Here is an 11,839-nt window from a genome sequence, read left to right on the forward strand (position 1 = left end):
CGGCCTGATATAGAGAATTTTTTGTTGTTGTTCTACTGCAATTTTCAATGTACTGTACATGGCAAGCGGTAAGGTTTAACATCATTTGAAGCAGAAAAAAAACAATATGCATTGAGCGCGTAGAGAAGGAAACAATCAATTTGAATCGTGCTGTGTTGAGCTGTGGCTTGTGAGCTTGTGTATTTACCGTTTCGCTTCAAATGTGGAAGGACGCTTAAAGAGAGAATATCAAACAAAAAAAAAAAACCGGACAACCCAACACGTTGGACGCATTGTTTCGTGGCTAACGAATGTATGTTTTGCGGATTGGCTGTTTACCATTCGTTAACGGTACGGTGGCGAACAATGATTTTAATCACTCGTTGTGCTAAGCCAAATTGTGGAAGAAACTTTCTCTATAACAAAGGAAAGGTGTTTGTTTATTTTATATTTATGAACTACTGCTTAAGCTTTTGTGTGAAACATTTGAATTCGATGCCAAAATCAGGCTTCAATAATATTTCTTATATTATTCTTTTATAGAACGGCATGTCCGTATTTCTTATGTGCTATAGAAATGAGTATAGAAATCATTACATCCATTGCTTCTTGATATAGTATGCCAAACGTATGCCGTATCATTGTTTTGAACATGTAAATACAATTCCGGAATATCTAACAACCATGACATAAACAAAATTTTGATATCAAAGCTGTGAAATAAAAATTGACAAATCCGGCCGAAAAGCCTTCCTCAGAAGCGCATGATTTGTGATACAGCAAAATACGGTGCATGAAATTCAATTTCGGAGCAGAATTACTGCGAAAATAAGATTACCGCTGCCTGCCATACCGTCGATCGTGGTTCATGCACCGTGCAAAACTCGTCACAGGCCTTCTGCTTTCGTAGAATGAATCTGACATCGAAGCAATGGTTAAGAATGTCAAGAACGAAAACGTGACAATTCTATTTCGTTCCACTTCACGCCCCAGCTGATCCTACCGCCTGAAGGGGGAAAGAAGCGAACGAACGCCACCTTCTGCTGTGGCGCTTATTTGGGTTTCATATTGCAATCGGTTCAACAAATGACTGTCGGCGCCATCACCTTGGTAAAGCAGATATTGCCAAATTTTCACCTTCTTTTTGGAGTTTTCCCGATAAGCCTGGTTTTTTTCTTCTTTACAGTTAAGCTTAAAGTGGTTTCAACGGATGTTTTTGCTTGCTCTAGGATTCTTTTTTCTGAGGTACTAGGAATTTTCTTCATAATTTAGACTCTAGGTGCAAGCATTTGAGTTTCAGAGTTAAAACACCTTGATCTTTATCATCATTGCGTCTTCGACCACTCTTGGAATCACCAGGCGCCTCCTTCAAATTTCAAACACCAGGCGCCTCCATTGACTTTGAGATACTAGGCGCTTCCATTGACTTTGAGATACCAGGCGCCTCCATCCAATTTCAAACACCAGGCGCCTCCATTACATTTCAAACACTAGGCGCCTCCATTAACTTTGAGAGGAGGTGACTTCATTGACTTTGAGATACCAGGCGCCTCCATCAAATTTGAAACACCAGGAGCCTCCATTACAATTCAAACACTAGGCGCCTCCATTAACTTTGAGGGGAGGTGACTTCATTGACTTATAGATACCAGGCGCCTTCTTCGACTTTGAGATACCAGGCGCCTTCATTGACTCTGAGATACCAGGCGTCTCCATTACATTTCAAACACCAGGCGCCTCCATTGACTTTGAGAGGAGGTGGCTTCATTGACTTTGAGATACCAGGCGCCTCTTTTAACTTTTAGACACAGGGTTGTATCATCGTTTTTCGGTATCCACCGCCATGCAACTCGGTCGATTTTTAAACACCATCAAGTTTCGAATACATCGACTTTTAACTGGCCGTTTTCCATCGGATTGTAATGCTTCCTCTATAGAATTTCTTACATTTCGATAAAAACGAATAAACGTATACTTTACCCACCCAAGTGATAAACACACTTTGACTTTTGACAGGTTCGAAATTGGAATGCATAGTAGGCTCATCAAGTTGATACCCAAATCGAATCGTACAAGGCATCATACATGTTCCAACATGTGATGGAGAATAATGCTTATTATTACATAGGGATTTCAATGTTATTATCATAAAATGTGATGATCGAGGTATGTACATCCATAACAGTTGACAGCATGCTAGACGAGTAGCACATGATTTTACATGACAAGTAATTGATAGGGTGGAATTCAAGGTGAAGCAGTAATATGGTGATGAAAGTAAGAAAATATATTTATTTTTCATATTTGAAATATCCCAAAAAATATTCATATTATAAATGAACATTTTACTGTTCATATCAAATTAAACAACTTTTCCATTCTTTATTGTTGTGTATAAAAGTCAATGAAGTTTGTTTACACAAGAATAACAATATAGTGGTATAAACCGACAGTTTGCTGGTTTCGTCAAGTTTCAGCAACTGTCGTATTGTGAGTGCCGGTGGCACTCAGTGGGCACTCAGAGAAAAGGTTATAAAAGGAAAAACAAATAAACAAAATCCCTCTTCTTCGCTTAAAAATCCCGCCAATCGTACGGTAACTATTAGAAAGAAAATTCAGCATCCGAATTCCGCAAGTTTGTTCATGGTGCCGTGACCAGGATACGCCGAATTGCTGGTTATTAATTTGCGGATTCTCGCGACCTGTTTTTTCCTACGCATAACGCAAATTTTATCGCGACACAACACTCCCGTTTTTTCGTTACCGCTGACGAAGCTATTTCCATCGTGTCTGATCATGCCAGCGTCTGCCGTCATTCTATCGTCCCGAAGGGCAATTTTGCTGGTCTCATTAGATCGCCACGAGAAGTTCCTCCTTGATTTTCTCCCGGAACGAGACGCTATCGAGATCGAAACGCGCATAACAAAATTCGACCAGCTGTCCATTGACTTGGAGAAAATCCAAGGTCAGCTAGAGGATTTGGCAATCACCGAAGAAGAAATTGCGCACAATGCCGCTTTACGCGATGATTTTGAGCCGCGCTTGATACGCGCACATTCCCAGCTAAAGGCTAAAAGGGTGCATATTCCTCGAAGCATTAGTTCCACACCAAACGCGGGCCCGAGCCCCCTAGTAGGCATTAAACTTCCCACCATCGCGCTTCCCGAATACGATGGTGATTACATGCAGTGGCTAACGTATAGGGACACTTTTGAGGGCTTAATACATGATAACCCCGAGCTACCGCCGATCCAAAAGTTCCACTATTTGCGCGCATCCTTAAAGGGAGAAGCCGCTAAGGTTATTGAATCCATCACCATCAGTGCCGCAAACTATGAAATAGCATGGAAAATACTGACGGAGCGTTACTCTAACGAGTACCTGTTAAAAAAGCGTCATTTGCAAGCCTTATTCGGAATGGCCACCATGAAACGGGAAAGTGCCTCAACCCTTCACCATCTTGTCGATGATTTCGAGCGGCACAAGAAAACGCTAAACCACTTGGGTGAAAACACAGATGCTTGGAGTAGCGTATTAGAACATTTGCTATGCACAAAATTGCCTACAACAACGTTGCGCGATTGGGAGGAATTTGCATCAACAAATGAAAATCCAAGCTACGAAGGCTTGGTGCAATTTTTGCAACGCCGAATGCGAGTGCTCGAAACTCTGATGGTAAACAATACCGACGCGCCCTCTAGCGGAAATCACACGCACTTCACACATAAACAATCGAATCTCACTCGGCTGGCTAGTTTTCCGTCTACCTCTCACGAAGCACGTAGGTGCATAATATGCCAGCAAGAGCATAGCATCACGAAATGTCCGCGATTCATGACTATGGGTCCGGAAGAACGATATCGACAGGTCATGTCCAATAAACTATGTTTAAATTGTTTGCGGGACAACCACCGAGCGCGCGATTGCTCCTCGCAATACAAATGCAGACACTGTCACTCAGCACACCATACACTGTTACACAACGTACACAACGCACAAGGAGCACTTCCCACTGCAAACACCATGCCAGCTGCGCGAAATGCTCCGGTAAGCCATCCACAGAACAAAGACGATCACGCCACAAACACCCAAAGACACCACGTAGCAGCACACGCAAGCCAGCAAACATATGATCATGTTTTTCTGCAAACTGCCGTGGTACACGTTGCTGATTCACATGGTACTCTGCATCCAGTGCGAGCACTATTGGATAGTGCCTCGCAGCCTGATTTGATGAGCACCAAGCTTGCTCAGAGGTTAGCGTTGAAACTTGATACGGTCAACGTAACGCTCATCGGTGCGGGTCACTCTTCCACCCCGGTGCGGAAATCGGTGCGTGCGAATATTTCCTCCCGAACGGGCCAATATCAGCTGAATGCTGATTTCTTGATTGTGGACAATTTGATTGGGGATTTGCCAGCACATGATGTGCGCACCGTCGAGTGGCAAATTCCGTCGAATTTTATGCTTGCCGACCCCCAGTTTAATAAGTCGGCACCGCTCGATCTTATCCTCGGTGCCCGGCATTATCATGCATTTTTCCAGAGCGGGGCGCAATATAAAATTTCGTATAACCTTCCTGTCCTCATTGAAAGTGTGTTCGGCTGGATCGTGACCGGCTCAGCATCAGCATGTAATAACAACACCGAAACTTCCAACGCATCTTCCGTCGTCTGCATGAGCACGCTTGAGGAATCACTCGAGCGATTCTGGAAAGTGGAAGAATTACAAATAAGAGATGGTTACTCCCCCGAAGAAAGGTATTGCGAAAAATTATACCAAGATACAACACAACGAGACGATACTGGTCGTTATATTGTTCGTTTACCAAAGCAGCCTGACTTTGAAGAAAAGCTGGGTCTTTCGAAATTATCAGCTCTACGACGTTTTACAATGCTCGAAAGGCGCCTAGAACGCGATCCTCATGTTAAAGCGGCATACCATGAATTCATGCATGAATATTTGGAGCTAGGGCACATGTCGCTGATACAAGCTCCAGCTGACGACGAATCAGCATATTATCTGCCGCATCATCCCGTATTCAAACCTTCGAGCACAACAACAAAAACCAGGGTGGTGTTTGATGGATCAGCGAAAACATCATCTGGATACTCGCTCAACGAAGCGCTATGTGTCGGCCCTGCAGTGCAGGATGATTTGTTGGATATCATCCTACGATTCCGCACGTATAAGGTGGCGGTTGTTGGAGACATTGCTAAAATGTACCGCCAAATACTACTGCATCCAGACGATAGGAAGTATGCCCGCATTTGTTTCCGGTTTGATGCGCATTCACCGATCCAGTATTACGAGCTGAACACCGTAACCTATGGGTTGTCCCCATCATCCTTCCTTGCAACTCGAACCTTGCAGCAGCTTGCAATCGATGAGGGAACCACATATCCTGTTGCCGCATCCGCTCTGAAGAGCAATTTCTACGTGGACGACTTCATAGGCGGTGCGGATTCGATCGAAAGTGCTCGGCGTCTACGAGTAGAGTTAGATGAATTACTTTCAAGGGGTGGTTTTGAATTACGGAAGTGGACTTCAAACCGATTAGAGGTGCTTACCGGTCTAACTGCGGATCAGATCGGCACACAGTCAGCGCTACAGTTTATACCCGACGAAACGGTAAAGACTCTTGGAGTTTCGTGGGAGCCAGAACATGATGTTCTATCATTCGAGTCCGCAATCGACACCGACACAGCAAGTCCTACTAAAAGAAGCATCCTCTCTAACATAGCCCGCATGTTCGATCCGCTTGGCCTGATTTCTCCCATAGTCGTACGAGCCAAAATCTTGATGCAGGAGCTGTGGTTGCAGAAAGCTGGTTGGGACGATCTTGTTCCTGATTCTATCTGCAAGAAATGGAAAAATATTCAGCAAGATTGGCCACTCATATCCGGGTTTAAGATCGATCGCTATGCGCTGTTACCTGGTAGTAAATTGCAGTTACACACCTTCTGTGACGCATCTGAAGCAGCTTACGGGGCCTGCATTTATGTTCGTTGCGAAAGTGAGCAAGGGGAAGTTCGCACCACTTTACTTTCATCCAAGTCGCGAGTGGCACCACTTAAGCGTGTCACACTACCTCGACTGGAACTGTGTGCTGCAGTATTAGGCGCTCATCTTTACGATCGAGTCAAGAAGGCGATGGGACTACACGCAGCAGAAGTATTCTTTTGGTCCGATTCTACCGTCACGTTAAAGTGGATCAGCGCCTCACCTAACACGTGGGCAACGTTCGTAGGCAACCGAGTATCGGAGGTGCAGCATTATACTCATCCTCGTCAGTGGAGGCATGTTCCCGGCTCAACTAACCCTGCCGATCTGGTCTCACGCGGCATGTCAGCAGCAGATTTCCTGCAGAGCAAGCTGTGGAGTTGCGGTCCGGAATGGCTAGCACTACCCGCATCCAACTGGCCCAACTGTAATCCTGAACCAGCTGAAGATACGAATCTCGAAATTCGTCAGGTGAGTGCTGCCTATGTAAACACCATCACTAACCCTTGGTTTACGCTGTGTTCCAGCTACACGCGATTGTTACGCATCGTTGCATACTGCATTCGCTTCACACGTAACACTAAGGAGAAGGCACGCACTCAACGAACACCAACACACTTCGCATCACCTTTAGTCATCACTCCCGAATACATGAAAGCTGCTAAAACCGTGCTATGTCGTTTAGCACAGCAAGACGCATTTTCAGCGGAGCTACGGCAATTGACAAGGGATGAAGCAATAGGAAGACATCACCGAACCAACGATATACTCCCCGGCCGATTGGTTATACTACTGGATGAATCCTTACCAACAACCCGATGGCCCCTAGCACGCATCGTTGCAATTCATCCTGGAGAGGACCAGCTCACACGTGTGGTAAAACTACAAACGGTAAAAGGGATCATCACTCGTCCGATCAACAAAATCTGCTTACTGCCGTTAGCGGATGGTGAAACCACATGCTAGTTCCTTTCGCCTTTGTTATGACATTCTGTCATGGGGGGGAGTATGTTTACACAAGAATAACAATATAGTGGTATAAACCGACAGTTTGCTGGTTTCGTCAAGTTTCAGCAACTGTCGTATTGTGAGTGCCGGTGGCACTCAGTGGGCACTCAGAGAAAAGGTTATAAAAGGAAAAACAAATAAACAAAATCCCTCTTCTTCGCGTAAAAATCCCGCCAATCGTACGGTAACTATTCTCGAAAGAAAATTCAGCATCCGAATTCCGCAAGTTTGTTCAAAGTTCCCATTACACATTAGGGTGTAGAGTGTGTGACTTCATTTTTATTTACATTAAATTACAATAGCTGCGGCAGCTCACTGTTGAACCTGTGGCGCACATGAACCGAACAAGTACCATCTGTTGACCGTCCAAGTCAAACATCAGTGCACCCCGTTATACAATGAATAGGTGACCCTTGAAAGGTGGGAACCCGCAAAATCGGCACAACGTGAGCGTATGCGTTGCAACAGAGCTAATAGACGTTTCATTACAAACGCCAATGCGTAACCATCGGTTCATTTCCCGTCATTTACAATCTTACACTAGCGAACAACGGTGTAGCCCATAGGAGGGTCCATTGGTTGCATTAGGTAGCCGCCCATACTCGGTAATATGTGTAACGAGCCCACGTTACGTCCCTCCCCCCTCCCCACGCCCACGTGGAACGCTTACGTTAGTTCTGTTTTTGCTGCTTTTATTATGCTTTCTTTCGTTTTGTGCACTTTTTACTTACAAACTCACAAAACCAACCGTTCGTTAACGATGAATCTCGATGCTTGGAAATCGGACACAGCTCTCTGCTCAGCGTCCAGCAAAACATATGCGTCTGTTGTGTGGTGGTTGAGAAAAACTAGCTGATACAGCTGAATGTTGCGTACGGTTGGGCAGACCGAACGATCCTCAAACGATAACACGCAATCTCGACACACTCCGGCGACACGGGTCCAAAAAACGGGATGTAGAAACGGCAGCCGGCAATAATCGTAAAATTTTATTATTCGAATTTTGCGCGAAACCCATATAATGCCTTTATTCGTTTTGGGCTTCGTTTTGGGGTACGGTGGAGGGGAAAATGTGCCGGTGAGCATGTAGGAATGGAAAAATGCGTACCAAGAGTGTGTGTCAGCTGATTCGATGCGACCAGATACCAGATTTCCTCCCGGTGCATTAATGTCGAAAAACATCCCATGAGTACAGGAGCTATACACGCTGTATGTGCGCCTTTTTTTTTCTTCTCTCCCATGTTTGATATTTTGGCCCTATCAAACTAGGACAGAAAATTCAACCAAAGTAGAAGCGGCTGTGCAGCAAATGTGAGTGGGAAAATTCAGCTCAACGCAGCTGCAGGTTTGGTTGATTAACCAGGACTAAATATGATAACTTTTTGCGGTTACGCGTTACACATCTCGATTGTCGAGTTTGTACGGCAAAATGAAATAAGCGTGTGGATTCTATAGGAAAAGTTTTGGAAATGGAAAATCGTTTTTTTTTATCCAGCATGGAAATACAGGCACAGGGAACAGATGAACTTTTGCTGCCAATTGAAGTTTTGCTGCCAGAAAAATAATTGCTATCAAACGCACGGTTGAGAACCGTCTGGAGAGTGAAAGTTTTGTGAAAATTTTCTGCTAAACTTTTACAACTGAATACCAGTTTTGTTACTATGCAAAATGTTGTCAAAAGCAGATATGGCATGCTTTTACTTGTTGGAGCGATTTTTAGGAGTAAAATGTTATTTTTTTATTTAAAATTTAATTCAAAATGTTATTATTGTGATTTATATTTCTGTCCAAATTTTATTCGATTCTTTGCAAGTTAAATAAGTTAAAAGTTGGGGAGCGATCTGGTGGTGTAACTGATAAACGGCGCCGGTTCTACACGGCAGGACTGAAATCAAATCCCACCCGGAAGATAATCTCGTAGCGAGGACTGACGGTTCAGTTTCGTGATAAAAACAAGTTCAGTAAGGCTGAAATGGTCGGCATGAAAGGGTTCAAGTTCACACTGCAAAATAATTATTTTTTGTCAATTTTATTTAGTACTGAATTTCATAGAAAGAAATGAAATGAAATGAATAAAATTATCGGCTTAACCGAAGATTCGATTTTACTTCGGTGAATCATAAAACCGAAGGATTTATTATCAACAAATTGAAACTCGTTGGCACGAACTTCTGCTAAAATTTTTTACATTTTTTGTTGCTAATACCAATGCATTACGAGCATTTGAATTGGATTTAAGGAGAGAGAGAAAAAACTAATTACATTTTTCTCCCACAACTGGTCAGCTGACAAGGTATTAGAAAACAGTAGCGGGCAGCAAAACAATAAATAGAGGAAGGAAGTAAAAAAAAAACAAACGATAAGAAAAAGGTCACAACGGTTAAATTCGTTATGCTTTCGGATAAGCTGCCATCCCGCGAGGGACATTTTAATTGCCAGCCAGTAGAGTGTGGGCGTTTTTGGCATCGTCTCGTAATAGATGATGGCGTTCCTTCTCCCACCACGGTGCAAAAGTTTGGGGGAATGGCAACACTGTGGCCGAAAAAGGTTTATAATTTATTATTGCAGAGACAACAGGGCACAAATCTGAACAGCGCTTAATTACGACCATGTTGTTATGATCAAGCTTTTTTTTCTTTTTTGGTTTGGTTTCACTTTTAATGGGCACCAGGCTGAGGCATAATCGGTCCGTTGATGGTGTACAGACGTTGCAATGTTTTTTCGATACACGAGCAAAAGAAGGAAAACATTTTTTAACAACACTACCGTACATTAACAGATGTATTTCGTACAGAACAAGTAGTAAAAATAGGTTAAAAAAATGGAACAAAATGGATAAAAATGAAGTGCTAATGAGCGTTGAAAAATTCTTTGAAAGTACAATTTCTTTCACACAACTTTCAACGACTTGTTTACATGAAGCGACAGTAAAATATTTTTGAGATAATAACATTTTAAACAAATAATTTACGAAATCAACCTTACTAATTACTATTTTACACGCTTTATACGGTTTGTATTGTTTTTTTTTTACTTATGCGAAATAAATATCTTCAAGAGGAAAAAGGGAAAACAAGCAACGGCCCCTTTTTAAGAGCCAAAGATTATCGTAATATCCTCCAGCAACTCAAGCATCACGGTTGTGCCTCGAGTGGGTGCTTAGCATTTCAGGATATCAGCAGAGAATGCGCACGAAGGTTAATGGAAATACAAGTTGCTTCGAGTGCCAGAGCATTTTCTAATGGGTGTATTAATAATACCTGATCGGAAACACCATCACTAGTAGCAGCAGCAGCAGCAGCAGCATTTTGAACCGTCCAGTTCGATCGATAATGTAACGAGAGTGCTTCAGTTAAGCTCTACCTGTGCATGTGTGCTAAAGTATCGTTGATTTTCATAATCTAACGAAAGCTTTCTATATCGTTCAACATTTAGTATTTAGTAGTAAATGACTAAATGATTTCATCTTGTACAGGAATGCCGGTATGGGTTGTTGTTTATATGATAATTTTATATTAAATATTCTATAACAGAAATTACACAAAGTAAAGACTTAGAATATTAAATATTGTATACTAATACTATTTGTTAGTATTTGTTAGAATTTATTATAATAAAACGAGAATGAAATATGCACTTCAAAATTGTTAAAAAAGAATTTTATTTCAACTACAGTTGTGCATTTACTTCCACATAAAATATCGTCCTTTAGAGCTATACTTACCGTTTCTCGGAAACGTCTAATGTAATTGGTTGTCGTACGACATTTCCTTTCCGGTCGTACAGGTTAAATAACCCGAAAAGCGAGTAATCATCAGAATCAATACACTTATGGTAACTTTGTTCCAACAGCTAAACTTAGCCACCGGAATGTTCGACTTTTTGTCGATTGAAACGAGTTTTATCGCCGAAATTGTGTGCTCGAGACACGAAAATTTTGAGCGGAAATTTATTCGCCAGAATCGTCTACATGTTTCCGGTTGGCGGTGTTTACATTTGATTGTATGATTGTACATTTGTCATTGGAAAATGACAAAAGGACGAGATCACGATCATGAATGTTAAATTTTGTATGTATGTTATCAAACATTTATGCTTGAACAGCTTTTTCCCGAGGCAATATATTTCATCAGACACTTCGCGGATTTTTCATTCAGTAAAAGGAGCAAATATTCGTTGGTTAAACAGAGGGTAAAAATTATTACTGTTTAATATTTAATTTTATAAATTATATCCATCTTCATACTTCTCAAATTACACATGGAAAGGTGAAAAGGCACAACGTTCCTTTCCCTCTTTATATGTGATTTACGAACCGACACAAATTTCATCCCCTTACGGCAGTATGAACCCCCATGTCGTTGTGTCAGAATGTAATGAGGCGAATGAATCGTTCGCTCAGTACAGTTCCGTGAAGTTCATTCGTTTGTAAGTTTCATACCACGACCGCCATTTCCTTCGGAGGTTTTCCTCCCTTAAAACTGGTTGAGATTTTTCTCTCTGTCTTCTCCTTCCTCCCATCAGAACCACCATCATCACGGAAGTAGTTTTGCGAAGCCTGCAGCACGAATTCAATCGGTTGTTTGTGCTACCTTCTCTGCTAAAAAGGGTTCTGTCAAGGAAATAAACGAATCTGGCTGTGAGGCACAAATAATTGCCCGAAATGGTAACTTGCTGAGAGTGTAATGATACGTTGGAGAAGAAGGCCCGGTACGTACTTCTGTGGAATGAAGCGAACTTCTGAACTTTATTCACTGAAAGTCACGTTCAAAGCACGACAAAGGCAATGATCCATTACTGGTACCAAGTGCCGGAAGTGGCATCTCGTAGGCTGTTTTTCGCCGTGTCT

At 42.4% G+C, this 11,839-nt stretch overlaps 2 protein-coding genes across 2 annotated transcripts in view; both read left to right on the forward strand.

Moving 5' to 3' along the window:
• LOC125763339 (laminin subunit alpha-1) overlaps nucleotides 1-11,839 on the forward strand; it is a 272,329-nt gene that overhangs the window by 16,563 nt on the left and 243,927 nt on the right. The gene's annotated exons all lie outside the window — the stretch shown is intronic.
• LOC125775006 (uncharacterized) lies at nucleotides 2,776-6,560 on the forward strand. Its single transcript, XM_049445386.1, has 3 exons — nucleotides 2,776-3,484; nucleotides 4,175-6,453; nucleotides 6,510-6,560. Exons 1-3 carry the CDS (start codon nucleotides 2,776-2,778, stop codon nucleotides 6,558-6,560), a joined length of 3,039 nt encoding a protein of 1,012 aa, XP_049301343.1.

This window comes from Anopheles funestus, chromosome 2RL (genome assembly GCF_943734845.2).
Source record: "Anopheles funestus chromosome 2RL, idAnoFuneDA-416_04, whole genome shotgun sequence".
Classification (NCBI taxonomy): domain Eukaryota; kingdom Metazoa; phylum Arthropoda; class Insecta; order Diptera; family Culicidae; genus Anopheles; species Anopheles funestus.